This window comes from Acanthochromis polyacanthus, chromosome 15, assembly GCF_021347895.1.
Source record: "Acanthochromis polyacanthus isolate Apoly-LR-REF ecotype Palm Island chromosome 15, KAUST_Apoly_ChrSc, whole genome shotgun sequence".
Lineage (NCBI taxonomy): Eukaryota > Metazoa > Chordata > Actinopteri > Pomacentridae > Acanthochromis > Acanthochromis polyacanthus.
The window spans coordinates 10704979-10725832 of record NC_067127.1 but is presented as its reverse complement, the minus strand read 5'-3'; the positions used below and the strand labels follow the sequence as shown (position 1 = coordinate 10725832).

General features: G+C 41.8%; 1 protein-coding gene across 6 annotated transcripts in view; it reads left to right on the top strand.

The window, feature by feature from the left end:
• The window catches only part of marchf8 (membrane-associated ring finger (C3HC4) 8), a 93729-nt gene that overhangs the window by 52066 nt on the left and 20809 nt on the right, over positions 1-20854 (top strand). For 5 of the 6 annotated variants that reach the window (XM_022190081.2, XM_051959818.1, XM_051959820.1 and 2 more), the window contains one exon: positions 15407-15457. In XM_022190081.2, the coding sequence (XP_022045773.1) occupies positions 15407-15457 (51 nt within the window). Of the gene's footprint in view, positions 1-4076; positions 4588-15406; positions 15458-20854 lie in introns of those variants that run through there. The other variant, XM_051959822.1, reaches the window with a different exon arrangement.

The window sequence follows — 20854 nt, the reverse complement described above, 5'->3', positions numbered from 1 at the left end:
GTATGCATGACTGTATTTGAATATGAACTGAAAAGGCTATTACAGCTCAATTTCACGCCCAGCGGGATATCTGACATGTTTCTCCCTTTGTAGAAATCAGGCTGTCAAGAGTTCTCTTTCCGCTTTCTGTCTCTCTCTGTCCCTTCACAATTTGCCTTAAATTTCTGTCTTTACCCTTCCATCCAGCTCTCAAACTGTTCCATCGCCGCTTCTCGTGGGTCTCTGACTTTCTACTTTCTTGCCTTAGATTTGATCAGTTCTGATCAGCGGCAGCTGGTGAAAGATTTTCTTGGGGAGTCTTTTCCAAATGCTCCTAGTAACTGACTATATATCATTGATGCAAAATGTCAAATAAATTCGTTTTCGAAAACACTGTGCTACTTTCAAAATTTGATGCCACATATTTATAAGAGTTGGGACTTTTCTTCTTTCGTACTGAAACAATCTGTTTAACTCCTCTAAATTCTACAGGAACAACTACTGACCCACTGAGAATAATAAAACCAATATCATGCACAATATTCCTCTTTTAAACTGTTTGTCACACTTTTATTGGTATTCTATAGGCACAGGTGTCACATCCATTACTTTATTATTTTTATTCGTAAGCTGTTATATGTTTTTGACACCAGAGGTTTCCTTCCAGATCAATGAAATCTGCATTTGAAAGTTCTGTTTTTGGAAACACGATGTACAATCATTGAAATATTTGCTCGCATATCTGTTATTGATATCTGCCAATTAAAAGTATGCAGGAAAGTTTATGTTCTGCACATAGAATATCAAGTACTTCAGCTCAGACTTTTGACTTGCTACCTTTGACTTGATCTCCTGCAGCTGTGTGTTCCAATGCTCTTGATTTTTGTCATGTAAATGTCTCGGTCTGTGTTCAAAAAGTCAGCCTGGAAAGAAAAATAAAGCTTTTTCATAGCTGCGTTTACAGTGTTTGGCCTCTCTGACAAACCGTTTAGTCTCTTCAAGCTCTTCTGCCTTTAGTTTGTCCACCAAAGTTCTCCTCAAGGGAGATTTGTGGGGGAGATTTTATCGATTTCGTGGGCGAGACAGAGTCTTTGCTCTCTGGTGTTTGTCAGCAGTCATCAGTATTCTTCTGCTGAATGATTCTGCTTGTGGTTAATAAAATGTTTTCAGCAGATAGAGCGGTGGCTGCATTTATGTGGCTATCTTTAGCCGGCGATTGGTTGAATTGTGTCAGTGACTTGGGGATGATTGCCCGGAGACGACAGGAATGGGTTGTATTAATTAATAATAGTTTTGGAGCAAGTAACACCTTGGACCAGGGAAGGTGGCACCCTTGCATCCTAATATTTTCTATCAAGGGCTATGATAACACATTGTTTTTATGCTAATGTGAAGGGGTTGTTACCAGAAAGCTACACTTGCATCATGTTGCAGTTGGTGGTTCCATCCTCTTCTCACAGTCCGGATGTCTGAGTCGCATCAGTTTGTCTTAAAACCTGCAAAGATTTGTGTTTCTTATTTGACAAGCCCTGAGACGTCGTGGTTAAGCTGTAAATCGGATGCATCATCTCCACCTTTAGAAAGTGTGTCACTCTGAATGGATTCGTTAGTTACTAACACAAACCTCGTCGCGCTGTGAAATCGCTCTCTCTCTCGTTGCTTGCTGTTGCCTCATTATTTACCCTAACTGTTGCCTGGATCCCATTTCACAGTGTTCATTTACAAACTGCTCGGGTTTGTGCTGGCTCTTGTTTTGCTTATTACGACTTTTTGCTCGCTATTAAAGTACACAAACAAAAACTCTCCGAAGTGTTTCGGTGGAGCAGTTTGCTTTGTGCAGGTTTGTTTAACATGGAGATGCACAGATGGGATTCACTGAATATTGCCTGAGCAAAGCATATCAGGCTTTGTTTTGAAAAGGATAAACCACATGAGTGTTGATATTGGTTTCAGTGCGTTGACCTATATTTGCTGTTCTACAGACTCAATATTTTAAACTTCTTGGTCTCGGAATGGATATTTGTATTTGCAGATAACCTCCACTGAGGTGTCAAAACTGGTGTCAGGAGAACTAAAGTCAGCTGTCATGGAAAATATACTCATATATTTTACCTAAAGTAGAACCACTGATGCTGCAATACAAATATATTCTGCTTCAAATGAAAGTCTGTCATTCCTCCTGCTTCAGCCCAGCCTGCTTTGTGTTTTCCCTCGCCTGCTGCTGTCTGTTGCCTGGCATGCCCCCGGTAGGTGGAGTGTTTCAGTGCAACTGGGAGCACCTGGGCAGTCTCCCAGGACTATTTAAAAGCTGACTGTCTCCTCCTTCATCCTTCTCTTCATTCTCTCAGCACCATGCTGTTGTCAGAGAACAGTCAGCCTCTCTGTTTGTGTGTCTGGCTTTGGCCTTGTTAGTTTAAATTTCACATATTGCAACACTTCCTATTGATCGCTAGCACTTATCGTTTGCTGATCAGCACACCCTTTAGTATGTTTTTGGTCTTTGTAGGCTTACAGTCATAATAAATATGTATAATTTCAGTTAAGAAACTTGTGTTTTTTTCTTTGCTCATGAGCCAGGTAATGAAAAGCGCTAATTTCAAAATCTGTCAATAAAATTTAAGTACTCGTAAGAACACTACTTTTAGCTGAATTTCCCCATTTAGTGTGTTTAATCATGTTATCATGATTTTGTTCTTTCTGATTAGTATTATTGAAGAGATTTTGAATGTCAGAGCAGCTTTACATACTGATGAAATGTTGTATTTATGTACCGATCATACAGTAAGTTTTGTTAAATCTTGATCTGCAAATAAACTTACTAGTTGTTGTAAAGTGAAATAGTAGAGAAAAACGTGGAGTATTTCTGTTTCTAATCTATTCCGAAGTAAACGTACTGTCCACCACTCTGTGTCGGATCCTTCTGTACTAATGCTTTGATGTGACTGCTGTTATTGGGCTTAAAATTTGAAATCACCTTGTTGTTGTGTTATCTGGCCAAAGTCCACGAGCCGGGTCAGCAGATCTGCTATAAGACTGTATTTGAAGGCCAAAGCTGTTTAAGTAGTGTTACTCAATGAAAGGAAAGTGCTGCTCAGCTTATTATCCAGTGGAAAGGACCTGAACTGCCCCTGACATGTAAACTGAAAACACTGCTTGATCTGCGTCAAACTCTTCTTTTAGAAGTGTACAGACGCTCTCAGCTGATGAAAAGACTGACTACCGAGTTTCCATTGTATTTTCGTAGTATTTCAACCAGTGAAAAATAAAAGTGTAAAAATTGATGATAATGATGATGATGGCAGGTCAAAGGATGTTCACATGCTTTAACAAGTTTCACATGGCTGATGGTTTTGTTTCTTCTGTCATGCATTGCCAGCTTTTTATTATCCTTCCTGTTAGCATCATGGCTTTTTTTATTTCTTTCTTTACCAGACTAGCTAGTGAATCATTGCTGTATCAAAAGGTTTAATTGGTGTGCTTATTACTGGACTTTGGCCTGTGATGACCTGCAGTATTTCTCAGTTTTTGAGCGATCGTGCCGTGCTGTGGCTTTGTCCTTGAACGCAGTCGCGAGGATGTATGTGATAAATTACCCTCTTGTCATTTCTGCTCCACCTCGCATCCCTCACAGCCTGCTGGGGATTGGCGGAGACAGCAGTAACGGCCTCTCCGATTGGTTGACAGTGATAGTGGTTTTCGACAGGTTTGGTGGTTGACTCTTTGTCTTTAAAACAGTGAAGGATTTAGCAGGAGCCCTCTGTGTGTGTGTGTGTGTGTGTGTGTGTGTGTGTGTGTGTGTGTGTGTGTGTGTGTGTGTGTGTGTGTGTGTGTGTGTGTGTGTGTGTGTGTGTGTGTGTGTGTGTGTGTGTGTGTGTGTGTGTGTGTGTGTGTGTGTGTGTGTGTGTGTGTGTGTGTGTGTGTGTGTGTGTGTGTGTGTGTGTGTGTGTGTGTGTGTGTGTGTGTGTGTGTGTGTGTGTGCGGGCTTAAGTCGGGTTAGAGGGGGGAGGTACTTTGAGGTTAAGCTCAGTGTGCAGAGCAGAGGGAGTCTATTTAAAGGACACCACCTCCCTCTTTTGAATGATTCAACAACAGTTTGCCCCTCCCCCACTTCTCATCAAGATCAGCTGGAGGAAGTGGTGGCTCGACCAATGGGATTACAGTAGCGGATTGACTGTGTGTGTGTGTTTTTGCAGCTGAGAGGCAAGCCTGGACAAGCAGCAGCAGGAGCAGCAGCCTCTGTGTTTGTATGTGTGTGTGAAAAGAAAATGTAGGGCAGCCACTTGTTCTCCCTCCCTCTGCTGTCTCTCTCTCTATCATTTCCTCTGTCTGTCTTTGTTTCTGCGTTTTGCCGTAGCTCCAGTCGCCACGGCGACGGCTGACATTGTTGCCGCGGCTCCACTTCCGTATTTGCAGAGGCTTGGCTCTCCTTCAGTTTCTCCCTCCGTCTCGGCTCACCTCGAGGATTTTACAGAAGGGGGGGATGTAACCTCCCTGAGCAACCATTGTCTGTGTGAGGGTGTGTGTGTGTGATTGTATGTGTAATTGTGTGTGTGTGTGAGGCGGCTTCAGGATCCTGACATGAATTCCTGCTGGAAAATGAAGATCCAGGTACTTATTCTTGCTCTTGATGCTGTCGTGGCTGTTTGTCTTTGTATCGTCTTTGTGTTGATGCTGCTCATGTCGATGCTGTCATGATTGTTGTCACTGCTGCAGCTTCCACTCAGGCACATACGCTGCGTAATGTTTCAGATATTGTTTACCTCATGCATGCAGCAGCTGATCATACATAAGGCAAAGAAAGAACGATAATAAAGTAGAGGGGGGGAGGATCATTGTAATTTCCATTCAGTGGTTGTTATGGTGAGGCCTTCTGTCTCCGTGGTGATGGCTTCTGCTGCAGTAGCCGAGGGATGAAAGAATTGCCAGGAATGTGTGATTTTTGTCTGTTTATGTGTGTGCATATGGAAGAAAGGAGTGGATAAATAGAGAGCTAAATGAAGTGAGGCAGCCCGTCTATGTAGGGTGTCAAGCAGAGGTATCAGAGTAATGTCAGGAGTTACGGATTTGCGTTTGTGTGTGGGTGCGTTCTGTTTGTTTTGCTCATCTTTTTCTGTCTGTTTTTTGTGTATTCTGCTCTATCTCTAGGGGACTCTGAATCCTGTATTTTCAGTGTGAAAGGTTGACCCAGTTTCCCTGTGCTGCTGCCCTTTGTTCAGGATGAGCGGGGGTGCACAGAAATACTGTATAACTTCCCACCAGCATTGTTATCTGTGTGCGCGTTGTCACAGTGTCGCACAGTTTGGTAACAGATAGCCAAGGTACAGGACCTTGTGAAAATGTCATATCAGGTCTGAGTCAGTACACATGAACTCACAAAAGCCTCTGTCACGCGGTGGTTTTATTTTTCTCAATGTTGCTGCATGTGCTTTGGCATTTAACTGCGCCGTTGGAGTGAAAGTGGTGGTTTCCTGCTGCCACGGTTTGCTACATAGGAACTCCAGATGTACACACAAGGCCTCAGCAGCCCGGTATATAAATATATATTTCCCCTCTCAGTCCACAGCTTAGCATATCACATCATCGACTGATGCACCAAATCACAGAGCTTTGTGTCAAATCTGCAGCTGGGGGGAGGAGAGAGGGGGAGATTAATGCAGTCACATGTCAAGGCAGAGCTTTAAACCTGTAAGGCCGGACTGGAGAGGACAGCAGTGCGTGGTGTGGCATTCCCGCACCACTGTGATAGTTTGATTCATAATTTGAGGTGTTTTGTAACTCAGAGAGCCTCCACTTACAGCCTTGTCATCCACCTCAGCTTTTTTTGTCTCTTGCTGAAAAGGCTCATTTTTAAAAAGCCCTGCATGTGTTTTAACATCCGACAGAACCAAGGGCTCAGGCTGTTAGTATTCATTCCACTAGATATTGAAAGTTTTTTTTTTTTAAAGCAAGAGAGAAACTTGTTTCAGATGTTCCTACACTTTAGATAGGGTGTTCATATTCCCAGTGGGTGCCAGAGCTAATGCTTCTCTAAGCAGCTACTAAGTGCTGCTAGCTATAAAGAAGCTGTTTGGTGGGCTCTGCCTCCTGCTGTCACAGAGGCTGTGAGTTCCCTCTTGAAACTAAATATTTTTTGCAGTCTTCTGATATGAGTCTTGGCCACTCCTTCCTCTCTTGTCTTTGCTTTTTTTTTTTTTTTTTTTTTTACTTGTTTGTTTCTGCGTGGCTTCGAGGGTCAGAGAGTTCAGACACTAATAATGCAGCTTGTTTGAGGCCACTGTGCCGAACTAATTATCTGTAGCTTGACTTTTTCACACAGGACATAAATAATGACTTGCGTCATGTGGAACCCGAAGTGCAGATAATGAGGAAATGTGGCTTTTCTGTAGAGTCACTAAAATATTTCACCATATCTTTGGATCTCTTTCTCTCGCTGCCATATTTCCCTTTGCCTTTATCATACGTCCCCAGGACTGACTTCGGGTACTCAGATCTGCCTCTGACTGCAGCTCTCATTGCTTTTGGATTAGTATTGCATCTATAATTCTGCCATATAGCCTGACTCCACCATCTACACAGTCCTTGTTCTTAATACGATGGTCACTGTCTCTCTTCTAGCATATCCTGTTTGGACATACTGATGTAATTATGCCTAAGATGAAGGCAGATGACGGACAGAGCAGGAGAAGGAGGTGGTGGAGGAGGAGGTGGCGGTCGGAAAACCACAAGCTCACATCCTGCTGATGAGAGCACAATCAGACCTGCTCATTCACACACAGACACATGCAAAAAGCTGTAGATCTGTAGACAGAGACAGAGACACACAGAGAGTCTGGGGCTGTTTCCTGCCTCTCCTGCAGTCTCGCTTTACCTCATTGTGATGTGGTTTTCTGATGCACACACAGATGCTGCAGGCTGACACTCTGGGGCAGCACTTTCGGTAATTCATCTCTCGAAAAGGAAATAAATAATCCCCTTAAATAAGAAATGCTGAAACAATAGGCAACAGCTTTGTAGAAAATGCATGACCTCTCTGTATCGCTGTATATAATGTCCATCTGCCCCCCCAGCCACAGTTATTGTAGGTTTGCGTAGACGTCTGTGGTCGGCCAAGCTCTCGGTGATTGTTGTTACTGCACATAGTTGAGATTTCTCATCTGGTTCTGCTCTCCTGGCCAGCTGCCCACTCAGAGTCAGACCCTATTTCCTCTTTAAGTGGCTGCCGGACACTGACGGGGACAAGAAACCACATAAAGGCCAACGTCCTCTGCTGATGGCACTCTTTGTTGTTTGATATAGTGAGGATATGTGAGTATGACCTCTGAGGATGGAGGAGCTAATGAATGCAATGTTTGCTTATATATCTCTCTCTCTCTGTGTCTTGTGTGTGTGTCTTCCTGTGTGCCTGCCAGCTGTATTTGCAGGCTAAGAGTGTGCTTATAATGGCCTACTCGACATTGTCGGCATTTGTTTTATACGATTCGAGAGACATTTCTCTGAGGAGTTGAGGCTGTGCGGTGGAATTTCAGCTATCTGTGTCTGGGAAGGAAATCTTGTGTCGGCTTGTCTGCAGCAACTTGTGCGCTTATTTAAAAAAAAAATAAAAATGGTGGCCTGATTTTTAAATCTGCATTTGGCAGATCGATCAGCCCTAAGAAGATCATGGTTTGTTTATGCCATTTATTGCAGGGAAGCTGTACTGATACAAGCACTGCCATGTCCAATCTGCCACAGGCTGTTTCTGTTGTCATACCTGCAGATTCACAAACTTCCCTACTTCAGTTGTCAGTTTTACGTCTGTGTCTAGCTCAATGATTATGGTTGTCTGCTTTAGTTTCCTATCATTTCCCTAGAAGTCACTGTTTCATCACGAGGCTCATTTCCGGATGACGTCTTGCAATAAGGAGGCACGCGTCTGTGCACTGACGGGAATCCTTGCATGTGTTTGTGGGGTTTTTTTTACCGTCACCAGACGACATAAACTACTGCAGGCAGTCTGAAAGTGAAATCTGGTGTTCAGTGTAAAGCAGTGAATTTGATTCCGGCCAAGTGGAAGCAGAACTAATGCTGACTTTATGTTTATTTCACTAACTTCTCGTCAGAATATTACAAAAAGTAACACACAACTATCCATGAGGAAATTAAGCATTAGGAACAAGTGATAAGAAACTGCATATAAAAAGAGTTTCCTCAACAATAAAAGTAATTTAAAGTTCTATTCCACCTGTACATAATGGTGCATGTGCAAAATTTTTACAAAAATATCTTGTTTTTATGTTGGGGCTTTAGTTTCTGTTTAGCCGTCTGGACCAAAAGCATTTTTGCTCAATGTGGGCCCTTTTTTTTTTTTACAGCAGTATAACATCCTGCACCTCTTTGTAAACAGCACAACTATGGCTAGAAGTAGAAGGAACTCAAATATTTCATCTGTTCAGTATCGCAATCTTATAAAGTCATAAAACATAGAATTAGAGAAGTTGAGTGCCCACAGGTGATACCAATGCGGGTGATACCAAGGGGTGAAACATCAATAGATGTTTCACCCCTTAGATTTTTTATGTATTTCTTTACTTGTCATCTATATGTTCTGTGTAAGCACAGCCTGCAGTTAAGCCTAGTTCAGCTGAACAGTCACTGAATTTTTCTCACATGACTGAGCTGAGTCACTACTGGCTTCTCGTTTGCGTTGATGAGTGCGGAGTTTTTAGTCTTTCACAGATGCTAATTAGTGCAGACAGCTGATTTGGAGAAACATTTTAAGTGAGGCATGTACAGTAAAGTGATTTGATTGGTTTTCTGACAGAATAACACATCACAAATGAGTAGTTCAAAGGCTGTCAGAAAGTTGAAAAGCTGCAGATTTTTTTCTGTTTTCATAGTTTTTGGCTCTTGGCTGACTGTTTCTGGTCATAAGGCCTTTTTATAGCAATGATTCATTAAACTGCTGGACTCCACACTAATTATGGTCGGGGACAGGATTTTTAAGGTTACTTTATAGCCTGAATAGAATATTTGAACTCTGACAGTTAAAGTGTATGACATTGATCATCTCGTTACAACACAACGTTCTGCTGGGAAACCTCATGTCCTGGTGTTCATGTGGATTCTGCTTTGACACTTGCCGCCCACTTAAACACTGTGGCCAATCAAACACCTGAACTGCCAGCCCTCCTGATAGTCAGCTGTCAAAACCAAAGGTCTATGTAAGCTTCGAGTCGCTGGTGATTAGCAAATCATACAGCTTCTGTTGAATGGAAGAGTTCAGCAGCTTGCAGAGGTCGCTGGGAGATTTAATGAATTTACAGAGAAAGGACAAGAGAGGAAGAGAGAGATGTCACATACGCACAAACCGCTGCTCATTAATACTGCTGATTTAATTTCTTCGACAGTCACCTCATTACCACTGTCTGATAGCTATCATTCATCTGTCTCCTACTTTGTGCCTCTTCCTCTCTCTTTTTCCCTCCTCCTCCCTCCTCATCTTGTTAGGATGTTAGCAATTTGTAGGAGGAGATGATAAAGTGTATTCTTTTCAACCGAGTGTTGGCCAACAAGCTGCTTATTGTTGGGGGGGAAAAATCCTTGTAAGGAAATAAGCTTCAGACCTTGGTAGATATTTTGCTGTATGTAGGAGTCATTGTTGGATCGAGGCCATTTTTGAAAAGGTATCTGTTAGAATGCCAAGAATCCATTTTTACTGTTTCAAATTGACCTTCCCCTGGCTATTTTTTCTCCTGAATGAAGGTGTTTATTTCCAAAAGCATTGTTTTGTCATGTTGGCTGATTCTATTAACCTCTGGAAACAGGTCATTTGGCATTACAGTAAATTGTGAAGCAGGGTTGGCTGAGGCAGCTGAGAATGCAAGTCTGTGATGACTTCAAGGCTTTCAGCTCTTTCTTTTTCAAGGCTGAAGTATGTTGTAGTATTGATGGTCTGTTTACAACTGATCAGATCGTTGCGGCCAACAGAAACTTTAAATTCTACGTGATGCTTGAGATCTTATGTTTGATTTTTCCACTCTTACAAGCCTGCATCTAAATGATGGACTATAACTAAAGTGCACTGGTGTTGCCCATTCGCAGCCACAAAAACAGCTTCTAGAGCCAGAAGTGTTTCCGTGAGTGCAACAGTCACTATCGCTTTCTCTGCTGGAGAGTAGCAAGTCCAGGCAAGTCCTGTGTGGGATGTTGAAAGATAATCTGAGCAGTAGAGAGACCTTTCAGGGAATTATAAGGAACGAAAACATTTTAAATATAATCACAAAAGCATCTTCCAACCTTATGTGTATACAGAACAAATAACGCACACAGACTGATAATTAGAGTGTAAAAGTATGGAAATGTACGTTGATTTTATTCTTTTAAAAATGTCTCAAAATGCACAAAGAGTTGCATGCTCGAAAAGCAGCTTTCATTCGTGCCCCGGACCTTTCGTGTGAAATCCTGTTTCATGTCTTTGTGAGGACTAAAAACAGCGCAGATGGTGCTGTAAGCAGTCAGACTGGCTGTAAGTCTCTGTTTTGTACCTTGAGAAGCTGTTAACCTCAAACACAAACCTATCTGTGTACTGGGTCAACAGCATGATGCTGGTGTGAAATGGTGCAGAAACTAGATGGAAGCAGCTGGCTGCAAGATCCGCTTTTCTGAAATAGAATTTGTTTGCAAAGCTCACTTGTTTACCTTCTGCTGGTTTATGCATGTTTCTGACTTTATAGCATTTTCCCTGTTTTTTATTATCAATTTTACTGCCGCATTTCATTATTATTGTTTTACTTTTTTAGACAAAACAAGACATTTAAAGGCAGCTCCATGAACTGTGAGACAATGAAAGAGACACTTTTCATAGTTTCCTGACATTTTATAGTCTACACAAGTCGGTTATTCACATTAGGTACATTAGTTGGTAATGAAAATAATAATTACTTGCAGCCCTAAAATTGCCCACACATTTCTGCAATAACAAAAGATGTAAATATGTGAAGGGTGCAGCTAATGATTGCTTTCTGTTTATCCGTCTACATTCCATTCCATTTCTTTCTGTTGCACAGGTTAAATAAGGTACTTTACGTATATCTTTCAGGCGTTTCAGTCTGTCACATTTCCACCAATGTCCTCAGGTCAGCTGCAGGGTCATCAGCTGGAAGCTGGCAGCAGCACGCTGGGGATGATTCCCAGCAAACCCCCTGCAGCTGTGTTTATAGGAGGGTTAACCCTTGAATGCTCTCCTTTCTCTGAAGCCACAGCCAGTAGCTGGCTTTGTCTGCCTCCTCTAATAGCCCTTTTACAGCTCTCTGTGACTTGGCCCATGTCATTTTGATTAATCATTCAGTGTTTAGTTTAGAAATGCCCATCACATTTTCTATAACCTTAAAGGTTTCATTGTCAGAAGTCTTGTTTTGTCCAAATAACAGTCCGAAACCAACAGATAATGACTTTACAGTGTTATTAAATGGAGAAAAGCAGCAGTTTTTTGCATTTAAGAAGGTGAAACCAGACAATTGTTAGCATTTTGCGTCACAAAGCAATAAAAAAGCTAATTATTAAACATGTTGCCAACTGATGCTTTTGACTGATGAAAATTTTACTTTTTCCAGCTTTAACATGCATATCTTCCCTTATAATCCACAGTCAAATCTGTGATATCTTCATCAAATATCTCATTTATTATTGAAAAAAAGTTCTGTGGAAGAGAAGAACTTTGTGAAGAATGGGCACATTTCAAAGAGGCAGGGTTAAACTCGCAAAAGTTTTATCTTCTTTTAAGATTCTTGCATAAAAGCGAGCTGAGCCTTCCTCCCTGTGGGGAAAGAACAGAGCCCGGAAAAACACAGCAAACCCTCTGAATATGACCTCTTCTCCTCTGCTGTACTTTCCTAAGCGTCTTTCCTTACAAGCTCGAGTCTTCAGAGTCCAGTCTGAAAGTTGTGTTATCAAAGGCTGGGCCTGCTAACAGACCCACAGAGGAGGTGGAGAAAGACAGACACAGCAGACTGTGAAACCTGAGCCCTTCTTTATCAGAATTATGCATGAGCCCAGAGAATAAGGCCCTTTATAGTCTACAGTCATGGTGGCGGTGAAGGTGACTCCCAGACCTTGTACTGTAGGTAACACGGTGTGGGATAAGAGGCTTGTAAAAGGAAATTGTGTTTGAAAAGTGAGGACAAATGGAGATGTATTTCACCATCTCATCTTTCATCTGCTGTGTTTAGTTTCTCTGCTCTAATCACTGTTGTCTATAAAAGTCCATTTGTGGCCTTGTTATCTCCAGAAACCCCCAATCTGGAATATCTGCTTGTTACTCCGTTTTTGACCAAGGAGGACGGATTAAGGGCAAGGATCATCAGTTTGTTCTATTCCTTTTCCGTGCTTTTTATCTGCAGCTGTCGTCCTCCAGAAAAACTGAATTTTTATGCTCTTCAGCTGGCTGGCGATTGATTTGCTGAACAAATCACACCCGCTGAGATCTGTACCATTTTGTGGCATTGTATCGAACACACTGAAGATGTAATGGCATGGAAATGGAGCGGGACTGCTTCATTCTAATCCACTAGTATAGCAAGAGATTGAGAAGTTGCCTCTCCGCTCGGTTTGAAAACAAACTTTGGTGTTTTTTTTAAGTCGCTTTCTGTCCTCATTTCAATACTTACGTACGTCAATCTGAGGCACCAAATTGTGCTTCTGCATCAGCTAGGAAGAGCATCATACAGAAGGCTGGCAGGTGTAAGATGAAAAGAGTTTGAGATTGGAGATAATGGCTGACTTTTTAGTCTATCAAAGCCAAAGAAAGTTGTGTACAGACTTACAGCCTTAGAACACGTCAGCTCTTTGTCTCTTCAGATGATGTTAACACACAAGATGACAGATGTGTTTGAATTGTCTCTGCATTGACCACAAAATTAATAACACTGAGGGTGGGAAAGTAGTTTAAAGGTCGAGAATTTGTACACGCTTGGGTGTGAGTGTGCTGCTCAATTTCTGCTAGTGAAGATGGTTAATCACACGATTGGATCTAAGAAACCAGATCAAAGTTTTCATCCTATTAGCATGGTTCAGTGGGTTTGGTTGTGTGTTTTTGTGTTGAGTTTAAATGTCCTCAGGCGTTCAGTTAGATGAGAGGAAACTTAGGATGGAATTGGGAGGAAGCAGCGAGTGATGGAGAGACTCGGCACATGCAGTAGTCCTCCATCTCCATGGCAACTAGTCACAGTAAGAACACATGTGAGGCACTGAAGTAATTATAACTGGTAGGATGTCGAGGAGTCTGTTAGTGGTATGATTTATGCATGGGTGTGTTTGTATGTGGGCTCGTAGTTTGTGAGTTTCGATGGCCAAGTTAAACCTGTTCTGGAAGAGATATTGAAGGTGACAACTCAGCTGCTGCCATGATATCAGGAAATGCAGTCAGGGTTGAGATGTCCACAGAAACAAATCCTACTTGTCAGGATATATGTGTGTGAGAGGATGTAGGCAGCTTCTTCAGAGAGGCCCATGGGGGCTGGAGAAGTCGCAGGATCACGGTAGAAGTCTCTTTATGGTCCATTTCTGTCAATTTTGTGTCCTAAAGATACTGTAGTCTTAACTCTAGTAAAAAGAAAGAAAAGTAGTTCTGAATCATTTTAGATGTGACCGTTGTCAGTTGCTCCACGTCTTTGATACAGGTCGAAATATCTCAGCAACCACTGGATGGATTACCTTCGATTTCATGCAGAAATTCATGGTACACAAAGGATGAATTCCACTGGTTTAGGCAATTCCCTGTTTTGTGCAGCTATTGGTTAGATTGTCACAAATCTTCAGTACTAACATTTATGTCCCCATTCGGATGAATTCTGTGATCCCTTTAATTTTCTATCTAGCACCATCATCTGGTACAAATATCAATTTGCCATATACTTTGTGACCAGATACCTTTAAAACCAATGGCATTCCCATTGTCCTCAGTTCAGATTAGTGATAAATGTTAATTAGCAACTGGAAGCAGCCAAAGGCCTGCAGAAAACAACTCATTGCCAGAAAAATGGCACCGCTCATGTAATTGAAACACCAAACTGCACTTCCCCAGCAATACATCCACGTATAAGAATTTGAGAGGACAAAAAGGTTGCTGAAAAAGCAATAAAAACATATAGAGGATTTCTCTATTTATTGGTGAGATTAACCTACTTACATACTAAACACTACACCAGCTTAACATCAGTATTGTCACTGTGTGCTATAGTGCATTTGTTGTGTTCTCAAGTGTTGTTGTATCTCAGGCAGGAATTAATCACAGAAAAATACTGTACTAAAAATGGATGCAGTTTTACCCATCAGATACAACTCATGTAATGCATATTTGCTATTTTAACAACTGGAAAAGCTAGCAGCACAGCAGCACTGGTTGGTTGCTTAGTCTGTGGGTTTACATCAATGCTGCCATGTGTGGGATTCAGTTGAGTCAAATACAGCCACGCTTTCCCCTTTAACATGTCACTCAGGCCATATTTTCATGTCTTCATAAAGTTGAAATACCATCTGAGCAGATTCCTCTCTGCATCTGTGTTCATGTCCAAGGCTCGCACATTCCTGACAGACCCGGTGTGAACTCAGCGTTATGTAACTGTGATTGATAACTAATCAAGGAACCGTTCACGGCTTTAATTCTGAACACCGAAACTGAACACAACACCCCAGTGGCTGTTTATCTGAGTCTCTGATGCAAGCAGAGAACACGGAGCGAGAATGGAGGATGATTAGCTCCTCAACACAAAACTTGACTGCGTTGAACGCTGTAGGTATTGGCCCGCTTCGTTCTCGGGTAATGATACAAATATTGTGACTTCATTTGATTTGCAGTTTGGACGGATGCGTTATGCAATCGGCTTGTCCTCCTTTCGTCTCGTGCCAGAAGAACTAGATTTACCACAGGCTCCCTCACAGGTCCCTGAGCTGCTGAGAAAAGTTGCTGCGCTCATTACGCTGAGTCAAACCATGAATCAGTCCTGTCTAATCCTTCCCTGGTCATATGTCTTCATCCTGATTATCGTATCTGCATCATGGTGGCTGACAAACATTTTGGGTTTTTAGTGAATGACGATTGGATGGGTTGCTGAGAAATTTGGTGCAGATATTTACGTCTTACTCAAGATGAATTGCAATCACTGTGGTAATTCTCTGACTTTTATTTATGACAAATAGATGTAAAGCAAATCTGAATCTTGGCTGGCAGAAGCTGAGCTGGTGAATACTGTATCTGCTAAAAGTCAGTGTGTTAAATGTAGTTTTGATGTTTATATTAGACACTGTTCATTGCAAAGACAGCACAATTTAGATGGAAATAACAGGGCATGTGTCAGTGTGTAGAATGAATGTGCCTGTTTGACACCGAGTATACAGATTGAATATATTTTTCACTCACTGGTGCTTTTTTTTTTTCTCCCATCTTTTACAGAATGAAAAACCTCTGGCTCATTCGGCAAGCAGGTCCAGCAATATCTCAAAGGTGAGCAGAAGCACATACAAATGAAAAAACATCTGAATGATGCACGGCTCGGCTCCATCACAGAGTAAAGGGGAGCGAATATAAAGACAGAGAGAGTGGCAGCGGGGTGAGGTGTGGATGAATTCAGAGATAGACGGAGCACATAGACATGCAGCTGCTGATAGATAACCTGCCTCTTTCGCATCGCATCGCCCCAATCACAGGCGCAACCTCCGTGACTCTGCGTCTTTCGTTGTTTTCCCGCTTCCCTCTCCTCCCTGTTGCTCCCACAAGCAAACCTGCAGCCTGCATTGAATATGGCTCCACGTTTCAGCTTTTGTTCTCCTGAGCCTCTTAGAGGATAAACCCTTTACTTGTGCTAATAGATGCCAGGGTCATTCCGTCACCGCGGGACAGCTCTGGCAATAATGTTTGATCCATGAGCCACTCGCTCCTAAAACGTGGGGAGAAATGGAGGTTATTGCACCCAAGTGGCAAATATGGCCATCATTTTCAGGGGAGCAGTTATGGTTAAACATAAATATTGTTTTCTCAGACAATGTTCCACTTTTTGACCAAAGGGGTACAACAAACACTGGCTGCTTTGCAAGTCGTGACTCACTCGTCATTTATGGCTTTGGTTTATTAGATTAAATTCACAAATGAGGAGAGCTATTTCAATTTGATGACACACAGCAAATTTCTCATATGTATCCTGTGGACATTGGTGCTTTCAGTTGGTGGATTGAGTCATTCGATATATTGTATTTATCCACATTTAAAACAAGATCATCATGAATCATGACTCACATTTTGCTTTGCAAAGCTGAGCAATGACAGCAAAATCAACCCGGCATAAAAGAAAAATGTATTTTTTATGCCTTGCAGTTTTGCCTGCCGTTCTTGAGCACAATAACATTTTGCTCACCTGTTAAATGAGCGATCCAGCCGCCAAGCACAGCTTTACAACAGAGCGTGTTGTTATACAAGAGCAACTTCAGCAAGTGCAAAGTCTGTCGATATGGCGCCACGAAGCACCCGAAATCAAATGTTTACGACTGACAGGTTGGGTGATAATTTTCGAATGACATAATAATTCTGAGATTGTGCTCATGCGGTTGTCCGGTGTGATAAATTTGCACCTGTCAGAGTGATCGCCTCCAGATCGATGACCTTTGGAAGCTCGTGAAGATGAAGGTAGAAATTATGAGGCTTCGACTGTCTTTCAGCACTTTGCTCAGGATAGTTTGACATTGCAGGAAATATGCTTTATTCTGTCAAGAATCAGACGAGAAGATTGATGCCACTTGCATGCCTGTCCATTAAATATGGCCAGCTGTCTGTCGTAGTCCAGCTTAAAGACAGAAAACAGGGGGAGGCAGCGGGATGGTATTTCATCTCATCCAACTCCAGAGAAAGGTGTCTTTTACCAAGAGGCTGAACTATTACCGTAATAGACCAACAGCATCTCTGTGGGGAGACTAGTGTCAGTGTGGAGGTATTAAACACATCTTTTCCTCTTTTATTGCCCTCTACAAACACAAGTGGATTTCATTGCTTAGCAGGAGGCAGACGCAATGCATTGTCCTGCCCAGACTGCCATTATTCTGATAAATGTTTGCGCAATCCTGTGATGGACGTAAAGCATGAACAGGGCTCTCAAGTTTGACAGCTTTAATTAATAATCAGCGGTCTGTCTGCCAGCTGGTGTTTCTAACTCCTTCCTGATGGGAAACACAACTGACTGGCAGGTTTTAAATCGGTATTAATTGTTCTCTGAATGGACGAGTCTGCTGGGAGCCGATGCAGTTAAAGGGATGGAGGCAGCATGAGAAAGTTAAGGTGGATGGTTTGAATCAGAAGGCCAATTTGAAATACCCAGAACTAGTATAATAAAGTCTTGACAGATATTGTCGAAGACTCAAAATGAAAAGAAAAGCTTTAACGGTGGTTTGTTATATGCATGTAACACGCCGTCTTCCTGAAACTACTCTCCCTGGAAGCTGCTTGAATAAGAATATGGTGTGCAAAGCTGCAGAAGATGATTTTATGCATATATGCAGTACATTTATTAGTTTCCTCGCTCTCTGTAGTATTGGCAGGAGGAGATGAAAGATTTTCGTGACTCAAATGTTCCTTGTTTTGTGCCGAAAGAATGTAAAATGTAGGTCAAGGTAATTTACATTGCAAAGCCGGAACACAGTAAAAATGTACAGCTGATAAGACATTTAGTCAATTTGCACATGCCTGCGTGAGCTGCTGATGAAAGTTTTTCCGGATGATTTTGGCCTTGATTGTTTTCATTCATTTCCACGTGAGCTCCAGTCAGAGTCAAAATCAGGGCACCAAACAAATGCTGAGCAGCTTCGCATGGCATGAATTCAAGCTGAATCACATCGGCTTGTGTCAGACCGAATCAAAAATGAATGCGCTCGTATCCAATTGTTGACCTACTTAAAAGATATCTCTCTATATAAATAACCACAGCGTCGGCCTGAGAGGAATATTTCATAACACATCCAGCTTGGCAAGACAGAACAGTCTGGATAATATGAAAGCTCAAACATCCAAAGAATTTGTTCATTCTGTCAAAGCAGCTGCTCTACTTTTCGACTGATCACCTGGCAGGATGCTAGAGGTTCTTTTGGTTCTCTGAACTTTTTTAGAGACTGTTTTTGTTTAATCAAACAGCCTTCTCCTCTCTCAGATGACTCACAAACTTATCTAATTTCTAGATACCCAGCTGCTTGTAAGACTCCCACTGGAATACCTGTCATGAGCCACACAGGGAAGAGAGAGAGAGTTACACAATAACAGGAAAACAAGCTGCTGGATCTAGCCATGGGGTAAATTGTTTCATAAAGACGATTCTGCCTCCATCAGTGAGTTTGTCACTGTGGGGGATTAAGGTGTATGGTCGTTTATATGAATGTATACGTGGATCCAAACCCAAAAGCTCATTATCTCTCCTCTGCGCTGCACTTGTTCATTCAGTGGTTCATTTGTTCAGCAGGTGTCTTCCATCAAACTGCTGAGAAAAACACGTTGTGAAAGAAAGGTGGCGTGAAGGCAAATAATTTGCATGTTTTTTGTTAAATGAAAGAACGGTCAGTGTTGAAAATACGAATATATGAAAGTAGCTCTGAAAGCTTTATCAGAGTGTGGGCTGAGGATTGCCCGCTGATTTTGGTGCGAGTTGATTTTCCACTCGGTGAGGTCAGGAGGCTTAGCTGTAGCCGTGTCTCTCTTTAGCACTGTGCCAGCGAGCTGTGCGATGCCTCCCACACTGTTTGGGAAGGAATTAAAGTATTACGGTCCTCATAAAGACACAAAGCAGCGACTCACCGCTCAGTGGGCCGCCGCTGATCACCGGCCAAACATCTGGTGGTGCTCTAAAATTCAAGCTGCTGCAGTTTTGCAGCATTTCGGGCTCTAGTGCTGCAGTGCACAACCCTGGACCTGGCCTCCAAATCTCTACGGGACCAGTTCTGCTGGTCTGTTCAGCTTGGCAGACCACTGATGCTGAAACCGGGTGCTAAGCCAAGCTACTATTTTAAAGAAAAGCAAAATCAATTGTTCTTGCAGCACATCATAGTTTGCTTTGTGTTTTGTTTTGGGTTTTTTTTTCTCAATCTGGGAGCATGGCTTATTTTTATGGCCTTTTGCTGAAGGGGCTCTGGTCCATGGAGAGACCTCATTTAGTCTGCAATGCTGTAAAATGACACCTATGGAGGCAAAAACAATATAAGTGCTGATGGCAGTGCACTTTATCTCTGAACACTGCTATGAAGGTGGGTCAGGTTGTAAGTTTTAGTGCTGCAACTATGGTTTTCTGTGATGAATTAATCCACCGTTTTATAACATAAAAAGGAAATATATGCATTAAAGTTTTTTCAGACCTTATGATGATAAATGTAACTTACTTTTTTAATCCACAAAACCCAAAGCGCTCTTATCTAATAGAGAAATGCAGCAAACCTTTAAACTGTAGGAGCTGAAGCATGAAAATGTTTTTTGCTCTGCCAAGGTTTTTTATTAAAAATGACAAAAGTGATAAGCTTATTATCAAAAAAACGTGGCTTATGCATTTTCTGTTAATCAAATAGTTGATTAGTCAACCAGTCATGTCAGCTGTGAAGCTATTAAAAAATGTAGTCAAGTACTCTCGCATTTTAATTTTTCACAGTTTTCAAAGGACAAATTAGACAACAGAGCCTTAAGAGGCTAAAAAATCTGCATGCAAAGGGCAGGTTCTCTGAAAAAATAATTCTTCTGTGCTGTGTAGCAGTGTTCGTCATCATTAGTTGCAATAGTTACTGTAACATTCAAAATATAAGTAGGGCTCAGTAACTCAAGTATCTCACTTATAAAATCTGTTGTTCAGTGTAAGTAAACCAGGTTTCAACAGATGTGTTATTTTTCAGACTACAGTATTTTTAACCCAAGCAATTGCAATCATAGAAATATTGAGTTGTCCGATGAAATGAAGCTCCAAAGTTGTAAACATGGAAATCTGAACCTGTTTTCCCATCAAAACCATGTATCTCATACAACATGGCGCCAGTTCATAGTCTATTCAACTATCTTTAAATATACCTAAATATGTGAAGAAATAATCATCCTTTTACCACAGTGAGTGTAGTAAGGAAGCTAGGTTTAGTCATTTTAACAGGATAAATCAGTATATATTGTTTTCTTCAAAGCTGGGCGCTGCCACTTTGAATCAGGTCCAGGAGTTGAAGCAACTGCACTGATTGCCAGTTTCAGCAGCTCACATGAGGTCCCACTGAAGCAGATGGACGGCCACGATTTACGATATTCTCAAGTGCCAGAGAAATGATTGGCCAATCAAATCCATCAGCTTTCCAGCGGCCTCCCTGCACAACCTGCTGCTACCGAATCACTGTGATTAAGGCTCTAATGTGTTCGTAGTATCTGAATTACACACACACACACACACACACACACACACACACAAAAAAGGAGATAACTTTTTTTTTCATTGCACAGTATGACTTTCATTTCATGGAGCCGCTCGTTAAAAGTAACACCTTTAACTGGCACCGGACTTTCCTGCTTGAAGAGATTTAGTCTGTGATTGAATATTGCAGATTTGATTCTACCTAATAATTCTTTGATTATATGCTTTGCTGGTGTATAATCATTGTTGCCGCTTTTCTTCTTGAACCGTTCACTCCGTCTGTCTTGTTTCTGACCTCAAAGTCTCTGCAAGTCTCGACAGCTGATGATGGAATTTGAATATCTTTTAGCACTGACGGTACAACCCATGTTTTTGAATGGTGTTGTCGTTGAAGTTGGCATATCATTAAATTTGCTGTGCATTACTGGGGTATAAAATACACAACTGAATGTCTTCATGTTTCATAAACAGCATGTGAGGGTCATGCTGAGACTGTA